We start from the raw sequence: 18,999 nt of genomic DNA, 5'->3' as shown, positions 1-18,999 counted from the left end.
TGCCAGGGATTCTTTGATGGGGTTCACAGGCTGAGGAAGAGGGCAAGCTTTAGGCATAGGGTCAGGGATACATCAAGGATTTCTTTTGAGAACATTATTAAGTAATAAAAAGCAGCGTTTTGATAATTTGATATGCCACTTTAATAGGGCTCCATCAAAATGCTTGGCTTTGTTTTGCTAATCCCCTACCATCTGAATCATAGGGCACACACAATAACAAAGCTGGAAAGGCCCATTTGGAAATGATTTATTTCAGCCCCTTCCTGCTACTGCTGAGAAGAGCAGAGAAAGGGGTCTGCCAAAGGTCACAAGGGCAGTTAGTGAAGGAGCTGAGACAAGAGCCTGGCTTCCTGATACACCCGCTCAGGACTCAAGACTCACACCCTACCCCACACACAGAGCCCTGCCCAGCTCCGCCCAGCTCTGCCCACACACTCTTCGCCTTCTTGAAGTGGCTGGGCGGAAACCATCTCCAGAAACATGTCCTGGGATTCATGCTCCACTAGGCCTTTTTCCCTGATTTGTGCAAGAGTTGATCTTAAAGTCTTAAAAAGGCATAACCACGTTTAATTCATCACCTTTACTAATAAAATAAAATTAAATGAAGTGGGGGACATGGTAGAGAGGAATAAAAGAGGAAGCAAACTTAGAAAAATGAAGTGGAAAGTAAAACCATCTTTAAAAGTTTAATTAAAAGATCATAAAAAAGAGTAATAATAAATAAAAAGTATTAAGGATAATGACTATTAAAACATTTTAGAAATGTGAAAATGATTAATAGACAAAATTTCTAAGAATACAAATACAGTAAGTTATTAAAACCAGAATCTTAAAGATTAAAAAAATGCAAAATAGGTAGTTGGGTAAATTCTTGAGCTGAAAATCCTGGACTAAGAACAAATTTGGTCAACATGATTTAGGCAGAGAGCTAAGGGGTACAGAAATGAATCCCATTTCTTACGATGTACCAGGAATTCTGGAGGCTTCCAAAAATCCAGTGCTGACCGTACCCATGCCCAGCTCTGGAATTCAGTTCTCTGCAGTCAGACCCTGGCTGATTTCCTCTGCTGGAGAGCATATCACTGCAGAAATTGTAGGTGTGTTGTAATGAACCAGGTGATGACTGTACGCTATGGGTTTGAGTTAGGAAAAGAGTTCTGCTGTGTCAAGTTTCTAATCCTAGCTCTACCTCTTATTACTGTATCTTTTGATGCCCCAGTTTTCTCCTGAACAAAATGGTCATAGTAAGAGTGCCTAGCTCATTGTGGCTGATTGTGAAAACCAAAGGAAATTACTTCAGTAGAACACTTAGTATAATACCTGATCCATAGTCAGGGGCTGGGCATTTTAGCTGTGTACTTGTTTTGGTGGAATGAGTGAGAACCAAGCCCCTGCCCCCCCTCAACAGGAGCCCTACATATATTGTGTTCACTCTTGTGAACAGCAAGCACAGTGCTGGACACATAGTGGGAGTTCAAATATTCATTGTGTAAGTTAATGTACTAATCTCTCCATTACTTCTCATTTCCTTTCTCTTTATCTTATTGTAAAAACCACACATTTATTTAGTAACCACTATGCGTCAGACACTTGAATGATCAACAAATAATAATATAACAAAGGGTTTTAAGCAGAAGTGTGATTTGGTCAGGTGTATTTGAGGTCATTGGGGAGAGCGGGTCAAAAAGCAGCAAACTTGGGTTTAAGCCAGTTACAGAGATGGTGTTGACCACAGTAATGACCCTGGACATAAGGAAAAGTGAATGAAAAGTGGACTCTTGATTTGAGGTTTCAGGATGGAGCTCCAGGCTGAACTGAATACAAGGAATGAGAGAGCAGGGGTCTCCTCTCTTAATGTACAACTCAATTTCCATGTGATTGATGTGCTTTGTGGAAAGCCCTCCACCTCCCCCAGCTTTCACCTGAACATTCACTGCTCTGTTCTTCCTTTCTGTCTGCTACTGGACTTCATATCTTAGCAGATGTGAAAAAGTTGTATTACATTAAGTGAAGTAGAATTGAAAGCTAAAAAGCCCAACACACACAGAGCTTTTTTCAGTTTGTTTTGAAACAAAAAGTGAATCACATCTACTATCTCTAAAACAACAACAACACAGAAATAAGGAAAGACAGAAGGAAGGAAAAATAGTAAAAGGAAGAAAGTGAACCGTACCCTTTGAAGTGGGCTTCATGCCACAAACCACAGGCAACCTGCCTATTTCTCTTTAAGATGGAACAACCTGGATTAATAAATTAAATACACATTTGATATTTGACAATTACAGTCAGTTAACAAAAAGTATTTGCAAAGAGAAAAAGGGTGAATTCTTCCCCCTGGCATAACAAAAAAAGAGAAATAAATATATATATATGAAAAATGAAAAGTATATTAAGACTGTACAGAATTGTTACTATAGTTTTAAACTTGTCTTAAACAATTTTTTTTTGCTAATTCTAAGCACTTGTTGAAAATCTACACCAAGTTTATTTATTACTGCAAGCTTACATTTGACAACTTCTATGCTGTTTCTATTCTTCCAAGATAGGAAGTTTCAAGGAAAATGTTCATGAAAGAGCTGCTCTCCTCTTAAAGATATGTAAGTCTGTATCTTCCTCACTAAATTCTTGAGATGTGTCCATGAAATCTCCCAGATTTGAACAGCCAATTCAAAGCCTTTTTTTTTGAAAGATGAGGGTTATAAGTTATAATTTTAATAGATTTTTTATAGTAAACAATTTGGATTCCATTACAGTATAGGCAATAGTGTATTGATTTTTTAAAAATCCTTATTTTGAATTATAGTCAGTGAACATGGGGATCCAATTCAATGCATGTAAACCCATTATAATAAATGCAAGCGAAGATATCTTCAATGTGCAGACAGCAAGTAACTATCCACTTGTAACCTCACCCTTTGCTAAACTGTTTCTTAAGAAGAAGAGCAAAGACATTTTTGTGCTATCAAAAAAACAGAGTTTATCACTGAAAGAGTCTCAATGGAGGAACTTCTAAAGACTGAATCACAGGAAGAAGAAATTTTTTTTTTAAGATTTTATTTATTTATTTGACAGACAGAGATCACAAGTAGGCAGAGAGGCAGGCAGAGAGAGAGAAAGAGGAGGAAGCAGGCTCCCTGCTGAGCAGAGAGCCTGATGCGGGGCTCGATCCCAGAACCCTGGGATCATGACCTGAGCCGAAGGCAGAGGCTTTAACCCACTGAGCCACCCAGGTGCCCCGGAAGAAGAAATTTTGATGATAAGAATGGAAGTGAAACACCAGGAAGAACAGTAAGCAATGGAACTAGTACCAATGTGAAAAAGTCTGTTCAGATACTGATGTAAACAATACAATGACAGTGCCTAATTTGAGGGTATAGAAAGGATGTAGCAAATGATGTAAAAGAGGAGAGTGAGTGGAATTACGATTTCTAAGATCTTTGTGTTTTTCTGGCAAGAGGGTAAAGACTTAGTTAAAGGTGATTTTTAAAAATATTTTATTTATTTGACAGAGAGAAGCCACAGCTAGGCAGAGAGGCAGGCAGAGAGAGAAGAGGAAGCAGGCTCCCCGCGGAGCAGAGAGCCCGATGCAGGCCCTATCCCAGGACCCTGAGATCATGACCCAAGCTGAAGGCTGCAGCTTTAACCCACTGAGCCACCCAGGCGCCCCGTTAAAGGTGATTTTTAAGGAAATAAAATAGATGGCTTCCAAATGTCTTGAAGAAAACATTAACCAAAAATATGTTCATCAATCCAAATGGAAGTAGAAGGGGATAAAATAGGCAAAGCAGGATGAATAATAAAATATTATAAGATGAATAATATTATATTATTATAATAATAGTATAAGATGAATAATCAGAATGAATAATAATATAAGCACAAAGTAAGATGATGGAGATGAATTCATATACCTCCATAATCACAGTCAGTGTAAATGAAATAAAATTTTGTTGAAAAAAAAAGAATGTCAGTTTGTCAGCTAAGTGATGTTTACAAGAAACACACTTAAAATATGAGGATTGAGACACGTTCAAAGTCCAACTGCAGATTGTTACCCCAGTGGCTCCATTAGTATCAGAAAGAAATAGATCCTGAGGCAAAAATAATTGTAAGGGATGAAGAAAGGTCATGACGTGATGATAAATGGAACGATTTATCACAAAGAGCCAGTATTTATAAACTTGTATACATCTAACGGAATAGCTTCAGAATACACAAAACAAGAAGTAGTTTATGAAGCCTAACTGCTTTGGATAGAAATTGATGTACATGAGTCATTGACCCATGTCTTAGAAATCATTTATTCTCAGTGTAAATTTTTATTGCAATACCGGTTGGTATTCAGTCTGTAACACACTCAGCGAACAGGTTTTTAAATACAGAATAAGTTCAAAAATTTATTCACGCATCAGGTAGAACGATTGGCCTAGGAAAAACAAGACAAGAACCACCGCAGAGGAGCTCTCCTTTGGGCCAGACTTGTTGCCAGCATCTGCTTCCCTTCTCTCTTGTCCCTGCTGAGGCTCCCTGTAGGTCCAGCCCCGCCCACGCTTCCAGGATCAAGTCAGACTTCACACAGAAAATGCTTAGCCTCTCAGGTCAGCCGGCTCCTGCTCTTGCTGCCAAACCTCCCTCCCAAGGCCTGAATATTGGTCCCTGAATCATACGGTAACCAGCGGCTGGACTCGGAGCAATGCTGGACCTGTGGTCAGTGTGCTCTGCCTGTCTGGTGAGGCATAGCTCATTCCTTCAGCTCCTCTCTTCCCTTATCAGTGAACAGGTACCATCATGTCCCTTAGGAATGACACTTGTTGAACAAACAGAGCTGACTCTTTCAGCATTGCAGCTGGGGCAGTGCCCTGGCTTCTGTCCTCTTCCTGTGGGGGTGCATCTAGTGTCAGAGGCAGGCCAGATACCTGAGTGTCCCTTCTGATTCCCATGCCTGGTAGTTGCAACACCAGCCTTCTATTACTCTAGTTCCAGATCCTCATTGACTCTGATGTGTAACTCTTGCCTCCCCCATCTCTCCTGTCTGAGCTGCCACTCAGTGGAAGTCATTCAAATCCATTAAATCTCTAACACTTAAAGAATGTCTACCCCCGCCACACTTGACCTAGATGCCACTGAAGATAAGAAGAGGTATAAAATTCTCCCAATGCCCAGAGCCTAGAACAGAAGGGACGAAATATAGTCCCTTCTGTTCTACATGGAAAATAATCTAAAGGGGGCTCATGTCATTGTTGGTCCCAATGTCCAGGTCTGTGAGCACACAGGACTTGGCGGACATCCGACGAAGGCTTTCATGACTCGCTCAGATATTTGTCCCACACTGAACCCCCATAGCTGACATGACAGTTTTGATCCATATACCATTTTATATTGCTTTTCTTCTTCGTCACCCATTGTTTAATTTGTGAGGAATTCTGCTGTTGAAATACAGAAGTTGAAGGGAAATACAAAAATGGCACCGCCGCTAGGCCCACAGATAGCTTTCACCGTTCTTGTGTCCGACATCAGGAGGTCACTGTACATTAACAGTGTTTAAAATACAAAACGTAGCTGTGATTCTATGCAGTTCGACTTTCCATCTACTGAGAAGAAAGCCTCTCCACAGCTGCAGTGTGTTGTTTGTGGAGAAACGCTTGCAAATGAAAGCCTGGAACTGTCTCTCTCATCTTATAATTTAGAAACAAAACCTGAAAATTATATATATCTAAAAATGGATACCAGTTGATTTTTTTTGTAAGTTCAAAAAAAAGACATTACAACCATCAACTTGTGAAAGCACTTGTTGGTTCTAGAATATATAATTAGACTTCATTTCATTTTAATATATTTTTGGTCCCGGGGCGCCTGGGTGGCTCAGTGGCTTAAGCCTCTGCCTTCAGCTCAGGTCATGATCTCAGGGTCCTGGGATCGAGCCTCGCATCAGGCTCTCTGCTCCACAGGGAGCCTGCTTCCCCCTCTCTCTCTCACTGCCTCTCTGCCTACTTGTGATCTCTCTCTCTGTCAAATAAATAAAATCTTAAAAAAAAAAAATATATATATATATTTTTTTTTTTTGGTCCCTAAGTCAAATATGATATAAAGTCATATTAAAATTTATTTGTCCATAAATCATTCCTTTTCATATAGAATTAAGTTAAAATAAATCAGAGAGTGTTTGCCACCTGATAAATGAAAATGTTGTAAAAATTTCCTCTTCAAATAATTACTAGACTATTAAAAATGAAATACTGGTATAATATTTTCTTATGATGGAATACTTAGAGAATACAAAAACGTTGACAATAATGTAATAAATACCCATATTCTCAGCAACTAGCTTAAGAATTCAGAACATAGATCTAAAATATGTCTATCAATTTAAAATAATACTTGAATAAATATCATGTAAAAATGATAAAATAATTGATAAACTTCTTAAGAGGGTTTGCAAGATTTTACTTTATAAAAGGAGATGGCAAGTCAGAAAACCTTAGTGTTGGGTCCGTAATCAAAGGAGTGAGACTGATACAAAGCGAAGATCAAGCAAAGTTTTATTTCGCGCCAAGTATCGAGAATCAAACTGACTGGCTAGGGCCATCTCTTGCAAAGAGGCGACCCCTCTCTGCCTTACAGACTAGCTTTTAAGGGCAAAGGCCATGTGGTTGGGCCTGGCCACACACAGGTGGCCAATGAGATTGTAACACACAGAGAAAGCTGCACAGTCCTGCTAGGTCACACATAAGCGACTAATTGAATCACAATTTACCCTATTGTAGATATTTGAACTAGCCTATCACCTTGGTCAGAATTGGCACCCAAAATGTGCCCAAAGGGTGGGGCCCATACTCCTTGGTAGCTAGGGAGACAGTATGCACCTCCACTGATTGGATGTCTCCACCTGGCCTGACCCACCCTTGTATTGGGCTTTGTTACCTGGGACTGGTTTCCGGGACTTGTTTTTAAGTAAGTCCCCTGGGTGGGGGGCAAGGACAGTTTAAGTTTTACTGTATAAACAACAAAATCACTGTTTAACCGGATGGAGCTGCTCTGGCTAAATAGGCCCTTACACTGAGGAAATGCTGCTTTATGCATTCACTGAAATCATGAGGTGCATTTTACCTGTGGGTGTTGTGACACCAAATTTCCTGGCTGTCCCTCCCCATATTCACCTAAGAAGCTCGATAAAAAACAAAGAGTAAATGAGTTTTGAATATTTTTTTAAATACCATTTTATATCCTTAAGTCTAGAGCGAAGAACACAAAAAATTTCCTTCCTTTCAACATTCTCTACATTCTGAGCCAGTCTATGTTGTCGAAACAAAGCCAGAGGCTGGAAGAGAGGTAGTTGGAAGTCTTGACCATGTTAGACTCCACATCACATACATTATGTGCCTTTACTTCTCTAACTCATATAACCATCCCTTGAAATGGGCATTACTGTGGTCGCCATTTTGCACACGAGGAAACCAAGGGCTGAAGAGGTTAGGAGTCTAGCCCAAGGCCAGCAGTGTTGGAACCACTGCTAAGACGTACGGGCATCTTACTCCAAAGCCCACGCTTAGAGACTTCAAGGTTTAGAACAAACAGCAGCACGTGCTAGAATGAATGAATCACGAATGAAAGCACACTGTGTTCACCTCATCAGGGTGAGTATAATACATCTTTCCTTCTCGGAGGTGGAGGATGGCAGAGTCAAACTCAGGCAGGAGCTCTGAGAACTTGCCAAGCTTTCCTGTCTCATTCTGTCCCTGGTAAACTGGCGGGGGATACCCGGCCTCAGCAGCTGCTGATCCCCTCCACTCCTGGAGGTAGAAAGGAAGCTCGCTCGCCAAGGCAACTAGCGGCCTAGGAAACACATTAAGAACACACCCGGTCCTGACTGCCGGCTGGCCAGAGCCTCTGCAATCATTGGTGACCAAAACCCCCAGTGTGTTTCTGATATCATTTGCCTGTTTCTTGATCCTCTAACTTCCCTGTGAGCCCACGTGTCCTTCCGACATCACTCCCACTCTCTGTCTGCACTGGGCCTCACCTGTGGAACTCAACACTCTTGTTTAACATTCACTCAAACCAATGCAAAATTCAAACTATGCAGCTTTGTCACTTTAGGAAGAGAAAAACGGAGAGTTGGAAGAGGCAGAGAAAGGAGCAAGAGGAGCAGCAGAAGGAAGAGAATAATCCAGAGAAGGGCATAGTCTCTCTGGACGTCATACTGCTGGTCTGTTAAAGGAAGATGCAGCACCAAGTAAGTTATTATTAAATTTTTCTGGATGTAGAATTTATGAAGAAAGCTGCGGGACCAGTTCTAAGGGGTATGTGCGTAGACACACACACACACACACACACACACACACACACACACACAGTATATCTTGCCCACAATCCCAAGTATGCAGTTAGATCTAGATTTCTATGGTTCCTTCAAAGTCTATGCAAGAAATCCTACTATAAAATTGAAATCAAGCCTCTTTTATTGCTATCAAATTCTGGTTCTAATTCAAGGGGGGTGGTGGAAAAAGAATAATAATGATAGTTGTTTGCTTAGCAACCTACAGGTGAAAATCCAACTCATGTCGAATGATATTGAGGATAGCATCATGATTCTAGGAACTTTATTTATGTATTTGACTTCTGGGTTTTTGTTATGTTTTGGGTTGGTTTTTTGGAGTACAGCTGACGCACAGTGTTACATTGGTTTCAGGTATACAACACAGTGATTCCACTTCTGTGTTATGCTGTGCTCACCACAAGTGTAGCTGCAGTCCTTGCAGGCGATGCTATTGGAATATCAGTCACTGTATTCCCTGAGCTGGGCCTTTTGTCCCCATGATGGCTTTCATTCCATAATAGCAACTGGAATTTCTCCCACTCCCCTTCACCATTTTGCCCATCCTCCCATTCCCCTTCTTCTGGCAGCCATCAGCTTGTTCTCTGTATTTATGGGTCTGATTCTGCTTTTTTGTTTGTTTATTCATTTTTTTAATCCCACATATGAGTGAAAACATTGGCATTTGTCTTTCTTAGTCTGACTTATTTCATTTACCATAATACCCTCTAGGTCCATCCATAATGTTCCAAATGGCATGATCTCATCCTTTTTTATGGCTGCATAATATTATATATATATTACACACACATGCACGTGCATGCGCATACACACACACACACACACACACACATACATCACTTCTTCTTTATCTGTTCACCTATCAGTGGACACTTAGGCCACTTCCACATGTTGGCTATTATAAATTCTGCTGCAAATAAACATAAGGGTGCCTATATCTTTTCCAGGTGGTGAGTTTTTGTTTTTGTTTTTGGATAAATGCCCAGTAGTGGAATTATTGGATTGTATGATATTTCTCTTTTTAATACTGTTTTCCCCAGTGACTGTACCAATTACATTCCCACCAATAGTGAACAAGGGTTCCTTTTTCCCTCGCATCCTCTCTAGTACTTGTTCTATCTTGTCCTTTTGATTTTAACCATTCTGACAGGTGTAAGGTAGTATCTTGTGGTTTTGATTTGCATTTTCCTCATCATTAGCAATGTTGAGCATCCTTTCATGTGTCTGTTGGCCATCTGTCTTCTTTGGAAAAGTGTCTATTGAAGTCCTTTGCCCATTTTTTTAATGAGATTATTTTTTGGTGTTGGTATAAGTTCTTTATATATTTTGGGTATTAACCCCCTTATTGGATATATCATTTGCAAATATCCTCTCCCATTCAGTAGGTTGCCTTTTGCTTTGTTGATGGATTCCTTCATTGTGAGAAAACTTTTTTTTAAAGATTTATCTACATATTTTGGAGAGAGTGTGTGTGAGTGGGGAGAGGGGCAGAGGGAGAGAATCTCAAGCAGACTCCCCGCTGAGCAGAGAGCCCAATTCAGGGTTCAATCTCAGGACCCATGAGATCATGACCTGAGCTGAAACCAAGAGTCAGAGGCTTAACCAACTGAGCCACCTGGGTGCCCCGGTATGAAAGCTTTTTATTTTGACGTAGTCCCAATAGTTTATTTTTGCTTTTGTTTCCCTTGCCTCAGAAGATATATCTAGAAAAATGTTGCTATGGCCAATGTCAGAGACATTACTACCTGTGCTCTCTTCTAGGATTTTTATGGTTTCAGGTCTTAAATGTAGGTCTTCAATCCATTTTGAGTTTGTTCTTGTGGATGGTGTAAGAAAGTGGTCCAATTTCATGCTTTTTGCATGTAGCTGTCCAGTTTTCCCAGCACCATTTATTGGAGATTCTATCTTTTCCCTGTTATATATTCTTGTTTCCTTTGTCACAGATTAATTTACCACATAAGCATGGGTTTGTTTCTGGCTCTCTGTTCTGTTCAATTGATTTGTGTGTCTATGTTTGTGCCTGTTTTGATTATTGCAGCTTTGCAGAATATCTTGAAATCTGGGATTGTGATACCTCCAGCTTTCTTCTTTTTCAAGAATGCTTTGACTATTTGGGGTCCTTTGTGGTTCCACACAAATTTGAGGATTATTTGTTCTAACTCTGTGAAAAATACTAGGGTATTTTGATAGGAATTATACTGAATCTGTAGATTGCTTTAAGTAGTATGAATATTTTAATAGTGTTTGTTCTTCCAATCCATGCACATGGGATATCTTTCCATTTGTTTATGTCATCTTTAATTTTCTTCATTAATGTTTTATAGTTTTCAGAGTACAGGTCGTTCACCTCCTTGGTAAATTTATTCCTAGGTATTTTATTCTCTAGGGAGCAATTGTAAATTATTCCAGGTATGGTAATATACTGCAGGTAAGTCTCAATTCCTCAAACAGAGTAGAGGCTGGTAAAACGTTAAGCTGCCACAGCAGTTCCTGGCCAGACTCCTCCTTCCCACCCCACCCTCACCCCCTCCACCCCAACACCAAACTTTCAAAGAAATTGCTGGGAGCTTCTCTGTTCTAAAGAAAAAGGCTGAACTGCAACATGAAATGGGCAATGAAATTTTCCGGGTGTTTTTCCTATTCTATTTTCTATTCTATTCTTTCACAGTTTGAATGATAATCACAGAGGAAGTTCCCTTGGCAGTGTTGTGTTTCCATGGCGACAGGAGAGGTCAAGGTTAACAAACTCGGGTGCTGGGAACCCTCTGCTGCCGAGTGGATGCAAGGGAAGGGCTGGCAGTCCAAGTGTCACCAGGGGACCCATTTTCACAGCCTCATCCTTTGAATGGGCCACAGAGCCTAACTTGTGCCTTTCTGAATGGACAAACCAGGGATGTCTTGAAAGTAATAATAGCTCCATCACTTCCCCCTATGAAGAAATGTGCTGTGCCCTTCCTCCCAAAGGCCAGGACTGGTGCCTCTCACTAACAACAATCCACGGATTGTTGGAATATGTATGTGCTCTTTGTATCGGCACCAGAAGCTCAGAGATGCCAAGTTTTAGAAACCAAATGTACTTTAGAAAAGCAATTTGATCTTTGGGAACAAGGGAACCTAAATAAGTCCTGACCATGTCAGGGCAAGCTAAAAGATGAATTAATTAAAAGGCGAGTGGGAAGCATACAGTTTAAATTAAATATCAGATAACCCAAATAAATCCCCTTAAAACATAACTCAGCTATTTTTCCTGAAACTAAAGGTCCTCATTTTCCTCTTTTGGATTCTCCATTTATGCTTTTATGTGGGTAGATAATGTCACAAAATTTGTATAGATTTCTCCAGATCAGAAATAAAGGGGAAGAATGATGGACTCAAGGTAAGCTCTAAGGGTAAAGTAATTGATTCAAAACTGTGATGTCTTTGAGAGGAGACAAATAGCTCTACATATGATGAAAGACACAGATCCTCTTTGGGTCCTAGATATGGAATAAAATAGGCTTTGTGGTTCACAAGGCTGTGGTGAAAAGGACTGACACATGGGGCAGTTGTCTCCATTTTAAGCAATACTACCAGAGGCTTGGGAGTTCTGCTACCAAGAAGTCTTGAGTATTCCATACACGCATTGTCTCCCATGACCATCTGTGTGCTAATGACTCAAACCTCAGCCTGAGGTCCAGATCCATAGACCCGAAGGCATGTTAGGTTCTCTGTTTGAGTGTCTACCAGACACACTAAACCTAACAGGAGTGAAACTGAACCCCTTGTTTTCACCTCTTCATCTGTTTCTCCTCTTTCCCTCACTAGCCACTTCTACTAGTCCAGCCAGAGATCTGGGGTTACCCTCACCTCCACTTTTTTCCACACCCTGAGCAACAATTGTAGAGTCTTGAGTATGTTCTTCTGGAAATACCTCTCAGATCCATTTCCTTCTTTCTGCTTTTATTTCTACTCTTCTTGCCTAGGCTACCGTTGCCTCTCCTGAGGATTATCATATCCTCCCACACTGGGCATCCTACCTCCAACTTGCCCACATCCATGAATTCATTCTTTTTTTTTTCTTTTTTTTAAAGATTTATTTATTTGACAGATAGAGATTACAAGTAGGCAGAGAGGCAGGCAGAGAGAGAGAGGAGGAAGCAGGCTCCCAGCCAAGCAGAGAGCCCGATGCGGGGCTCGATCCCAGGACCCTGGGATCATGACCTGAGCCGAAGGCAGAGGCTTTAACCCGCTGAGCCACCCAGGCGCCCCCATGAATTCATTCTTTACTCCATGGTCAGAGTGAGCTTTCTGAGATTCAAATATGATCATGATTCCTCTGCTTAAAAGCAGTCAGTGGTTCTCTACTGCCCTTGGGATAACCCAAATTCTGTTGCAAGTATTCCAAGACTTGGTGGGATCTGGCCCCTTCCTACCTCTCCAGCTTCATCTGTGGATACTCCACCCTTCTGCCTCCACACACATGGTGATATATAAATTCCAGCTGGGGTGAACTACTGGGTTTCCTGAATGCACTTCTTTCTCTTGACTCTGAGTCATTGTCTTAGAACACTGCTCACAGTTGTACCCACTCTTTTCTTCCCTGGCCACTTGTCTTGCTGGGCTAGGACTTGCTCTTGCTTTAGATGTCAGTTTAGTTGTCATTTCTTAAAGGATGTGTTCCCTGCACCCCTCTGCCCTCTGATTTACCCTGTTCGGTCTCATAACACTGTGTACTTCCTTCATCAAAACACTTTCACATCATAGTTGTTATTATGTGATATCATATTGTGATAATTCCCTCTTTATCTTTTTGTTTCTCTATTTTAGATGTCAACTCCATGAGGGCAGGGACTGTGTTGTTCACCAGTATGTTTGTACAGCTCCACATAGTGCTCAAAAATATTTATGGAATGTTCTTAAAGAATCTCCATGACCAAATAAGCATCTGATGGAAATCTAGATTATGCTTTAAAAAAAAAAAAAAAGAGTTGGGGGCAGAGGAAGAAGAAAAAAGACAATCTTCAGTTGGTTCCATGCCCAGGGTAGAGCCTGACACAGGGTTTCACCTCACAATCCTGAGATCATGACCTGAGCTGAAATCAAGAGTGAGATGCTTAACAAGCTGAGCCACCTAGGTGCTCAGATTATGTAAATCTAGATTATGTAAACTCTGAAAGCCTCATGCCTTTCTGACTATGAATCTTCAACATGGACTTACAGAGTGTCAAGTACTTCGTAATACATGTGTGGTATGTAGTATTTCGTGTGGTTAATATTCTCCTTCCTCTTTTATATTCTATGACTTCAATTTACGTTCAATACCTACCATGGGTTCCCACCAGAATTATATTGTAAGAGAATCTGGCAGTACGTCTTTTCTGAGAAAATTCCTGTGGATTAAAATTTGGCTCATGTAGAAACTAAATAACCAGCCCTTCCAAAAGACATGGGTGGGGTGCCTTTTCCCAAACATTTTTGGCATTTTTTTTCCAAGACAGGGAATAATTTGGATGGAAGAGAGGATTAAAGATTATCTCCTTTGGAAATAGCTTATAGAGAAAGAAGAGTTTGCCAATTGTCTAAATATTTTCACCATGATGTCTTGGGCCATTTGGTAATCTCTGTAATTCCTAACAAATGTAGAATGTTTTTTGTGGAATTACAATGTTTGAGAAGACTTCTGGCAGTTATTTGGCCTTTTCTGGCACTTTTAATCCAGACATTCACATTTCTAAAAGTCACTTTCTAAAACGTGACTTTTACAAAGTCACCTTTCTAAAAACCAGCACCGATAATAACACCTTTCTTTGCAAAAGCCTTTGTTGATTACCCCACTGGGTAGAGAAACAAAACTCAGTCCCCATCTGCATGGCTCACAATGCCCTGTATTGAACCATCCTACCTCTCTGAGAGTTCATCTTTTCAGGTCCCTGCATGTATCCTACCTTCTGGTCACACTGTATGACTTCTCATTCTCCAAAAGCACCTTGCCCTTCAAGCTTCCATAGTTTTGCCTATCTCTGCCCTGTACCTAGATATCCTTTTCCTTAACCATCTTTGCCAAGGCAATTTTACTCATCCTCCAATGCCCAGCATTCTAGTGTCTGTAATTCTTGAATAAGTAATGGGGACCTGATTGTCCATGGTTCTAAATATCAGACAAAGGCTGTTGAACTTGGCCCCAAGGGAGTGAGACTGAAGAATTCTGAGTAGGTGGATGGTGCACACAAAATTGTGTTCCGTGAACAAGTTAGAACAAGCCAACAGTCCCAGGAACCTGATAGTGTTGATGTTCACATAGTGTATAGCCAATTAGAAGGAAAAACCATCTCTTCTAACTTTCCTGGAGATGGAATGCAGATATTCCCCTTCTTTCCTCTTAGTCCGGTATGATGTTTTGCTCTTAACGTGGTGTTCTGCTCGCTTCTCAGCAAGGTGCCCTTTTCCTTCTGTCTTTACCTGGAAAGCAGGCAAACACCCATTGGCTTACTGTCACAATGAAAAAAAAAATGGGATAAACAAATCCCAAATAGTCCCCCTAAATATAATAAAATTATTTTTTCCTTTAAAAGCCAAATGGGAAAAAATTGTCAAAAGATGGCCTATAGAAGTGGTTCTCAAACTTTTGGTCTCAGGATCTCTTTCTATTCTTGAAATGATTGAGGACCTCCAAACACTTCTGTTTATGCAGATTATGCGTAGTTCTCTTCCATTGTATTAGAAATTGAAATGGAAAAATTTAAATTATCTGTTAATTTATTTAAAAATTATAAACACGCAACATGCTAGCATAATACATATTAGGAAAATAACTGCGTTTCTAAAATAGACCAACAAAACAGTGGGAGGAGTAACTTTCTTATGTTTTATTTTTTTATATTTTTGCAAATCCTTTCAATGTCTGGTTTTGTAGAAAGCAGCTGGATTCCCATAACTGGTAGTGAGATGTTAATTTGAAGAAAATTGGCCCCACAGAAGTAGTGGGAAAGGGGAGGACTCAACAAAGGGTAGCTTCTTAAAGGTTCTTGCCATGTGGAATTGAGTCGTATCAGTGAAACTTCCTTACCTTTTATATTAAAATCTATTGGTCTGTCTTGCATTTTAAATGATCTTTCAGCATGCATGATTCTTTAACATCATGCATTCATCTTTTGGAAAACACTGCTTCACTGAGTTATGCAGACCTTCAAAGTTTTAATTAATTTCATTGTACAGCATATAAAACTGCCATTAATATCACTTCCAACCTCATCAGAGAAGTCTTTAAATATTGGGAAGCTGCCAAGTTCTTGGTGAAAGATAGGAGTTTATAATTTTTGGTTGGAAGTTCAAACTTTTACGGTTGACACTGCATGCTCTCATTTTTCTTGAAATGACAGGCTCACTTGGTTCATTTTGAGAAAATACCCAAGTCTGAATAACCATAGTTTATTTACTAGTTATTCTTCTAAGTGGCTATAATATTTCATTAAAAAGAGATCAGTTTTGCTCACTATGCCAAAAAATGCTTTACCTAGAAACAACTATTATATGTTGCTGATGCACAATGGAATTCCTTTATGTGTACTTCTCATTTCACAACACAAAATAATAAAAAGATAAGTAATCAAAGTTTAAATTATTTTAAAACAATGTATTAATTTGTTAAAATTAATTATAATTATTTATAAAAATTATTTTCTAATGCACTTTTCTTTATAGATTATAAATTCATTATTATAAAATAGTTGAGTGTTTGTTAGTAATTTATTAATTATCTAAAAATTACTAGTTTTTACTACTTCATCGAAGTTATCCTTAAGTCAAACTGGCATTTTCTTGTTACTCTAAGTGTGTATCTGGCAATGAGAGACACAGTGATGCTATTCCACGGCTGATGGTCTTCAGCAGATGAAAGGCTGAGAAGCTAGGGAGGCTGCCATCAATTAAAACATATTTAAAAGATACAATCATAAGTAAAGATAAATTTCTTCCCATAACACTGAGCATAGCACAGGCCTTTTCCCCTCTTCTTCCCTGAGTTTCTTCCTCAGAGGACATGCCTTGTCTCTTTAGGACAGGATTAAGATCAGAAAGACAGGTGTTACTATAGAGCAGTCCTGCCCAGTCTTTGCCATCTGATACTTTTCTTTAACTGTGGTCATTCTGCAAGGGATGTGAGCTGGGTATCAGAACGCCTGAAGCAATATCATTATAAGTTTGAGTAAATTCCAGAAGATTGTCTCTAATGTTCTAGTGCTCCCAGTCAAAATATTAGAAAGAACTACATTGCAGTGTTTAATTTTCTCATCCAATTAATAAAATTTCTTTTTGCCTTCTTATTAATTTGTTATTTGCAATATACACTTTATCAAGTAACACTGGGCTAAATTTTAGAGCCAGTGATAAATCTGATGATCTTGGGAAAGGGCTAAGAATAACAAGAAACCAGAGGTCACTCTCTGTTCAAAGAGAGCAAAGACCTCAGAAGGTGGCTTTCTTGAGAAATTTTAGTCTTCAGCTTTTGGCAATTCAGGATCAATATGACTCATCAAAACACTGGAAAAATAGGTAGAGAAATGCAGAAAGTTAACTTGTTTCCAGTGGGTTAGGATTGGGCTGATTCCAAGGTTATGCTTACTTGAAACATTGGAAGGATTCTTAAATCATATACAAGTGAAATGGTAAATGGATAATCTGATCTAAATTCATCCCGACCAAATTTCATCTCGAGCATACAGATTTTATCTATTCTAGAGAGGCCTCGGTCATCAGACCTAATCATTTTGTTCTGAGTTAAAAAGAGATAATATTAATGACTAAGAGGAAGCAGTACATTTTCTTCTATTCATTTAGACCAAATAATGTTTTCTGTATCTTTTACCCTTTAGCAACGAAAAAAGTCCTGAGTCTGTCTTTTTATAGTGGAAATATCTTTGAATCAGGACACAAGGGACATGAGTTCTTTTTTGACTTTAAACATTGCCAGGGGTGACATCAGCAAGTTTCTCTGTCTTTTATGGTGTGAAATGATCACCAGATAGTTCAACTCCCTTAATTCACAGATATTATACCTTTACAGACTCATTCTTACAGAACTCATTACTCAGAGTTCACCTGAGTAAGGTAGATTGTCCTCTAGCTCTAGCTAAATAAAAATGTCTTGAACATACACTACCTGCTTCCAGTTTCAAGGCCTGTGTGATTTTGGGGGGTGTTCGGGTTCTCTTGGCACTTCTACATATTAGGGTCTTTGTTTCCTTAAATGCCGGTACTGTCCCCTACCTTACCAACTGATGGGGATCTTTGCTTTACATACACCTCAAGTCTAACTTCCTATTATACATTTGAGTGCTTAGTAAAAGTTAGTAATATTAATGAAGGTGCCAGGGACAGGTAGAGTCAGAGATCAGACATTTTTTTGGTTCCTGTCTTAAAAAGTCATGGGTTAGAATTCTCATCTATCACTCATTAGTTGGATAATCCTGGGCAATTTACTTAATCTTTCTGAGTCTTAAAAGTCACTTGAAAGACATTACCTCCATTATAGGATTGCCATCAGAATAAATGAGATCATGCATACTCAACTCAAGTTTCTGAAAGACTCCCAGCCTTCCAAGGCCACCCCTCTTTTATTATATAAATAAATAAAAGCAATATTGAGATTTCTACATCTGGGAATATGGAATAAATTTAACATTCCTCCCACTGAGTACAAATAAAAACCCTGGGCATTATATTTAAAACAAGCTTAAGAAGACTCTAAGAGGTAAAGAGAGGAAGGCTGAGCAGCCAGGAATCTTAGAGTATGAGGGAAGACACAGTGGTGAGTTCTCTGGGTTTTCTTTTTGCCTTGTATATTCTGTTTTGAAGCTGAAGAAGAAACCAGCAACTAGTAAACTGCAACAGGCAAAGACAATAAGAGCCCCAATAAAGACTTGGTCCCCATAGCCAAGGAAAAGGAAAAGGGCAGCTAAGCAAAACAGAAAACGTTTAGACAATAACTTCTCTATTCCATCTACATAGCACCTCCACACATACCAACAAAAGAACAGTGAGAAAGCTAGACTTCCACACTTGCAAGGCTTAAATGAGGTGCCCTAATACCCCTTCAGGGTGATATCCAGCAAAGGTCAAATGGGAAACCAGGACTTTCACCCTCAACCTGTAATGAGGTCATTTGCATCCCAGTGTTAGTGGAGACCACATGAGGAGTTAGAACCCACACTCTCATCTAGCAGTAATGAGGTGGTATGCCCTTTCCTTCTGCTAGAGCAGTGTCGGGGGGGGGTGGGGTGGGAAGCTAAACTGGAAGGTTTAAATAAGATTCATTATCTCATGACATAAAATGAAAATGTCCAGGTTTTAATCAAATATCATACCAAGAACCAAGAATATTGCAAACTAATGAGAAAAGACCATAAATACCAATGCCGAGATGATGGAGATCCCAAAGCTATCTGACAAATATTTTAATGAATCTATTGTAAAGATGGCTCTATGAGTAATTATGAACACTCCTGAAAAAAAAGAAAAAATAAATTGAAAGTCTCATCAAGACAAGAGAAGACATAAAGTAGAATAAAATGGAAATTTAGAATTGGAGAAACAATAACTGTACTAAAATAATGGGCTCAACACAAGAATGGAAGAGACAGAGGAAAGAAACCAGTGACCTAGAACATGGAGTAGTAGAAATTACCCAG

The 18,999-nt window shown here is 39.5% G+C and overlaps 1 protein-coding gene across 1 annotated transcript in view; it reads right to left on the bottom strand.

Moving 5' to 3' along the window:
- Positions 1–7,598: 7,598 nt before the first annotated feature.
- LOC123948853 (treacle protein-like) overlaps positions 7,599–18,999 on the bottom strand; it is a 120,494-nt gene continuing 109,093 nt past the window's right edge. The window contains 1 exon segment of the mRNA XM_046015980.1: positions 7,599–7,833. Coding sequence (XP_045871936.1) covers positions 7,599–7,833 — 235 coding nt within the window.

The sequence above is a fragment of the Meles meles genome, chromosome 8, assembly GCF_922984935.1.
Source record: "Meles meles chromosome 8, mMelMel3.1 paternal haplotype, whole genome shotgun sequence".
Classification (NCBI taxonomy): domain Eukaryota; kingdom Metazoa; phylum Chordata; class Mammalia; order Carnivora; family Mustelidae; genus Meles; species Meles meles.
The sequence above is the reverse complement of the archived record's forward strand: the minus strand, read 5'-3'. Positions and strand labels throughout refer to the sequence as shown.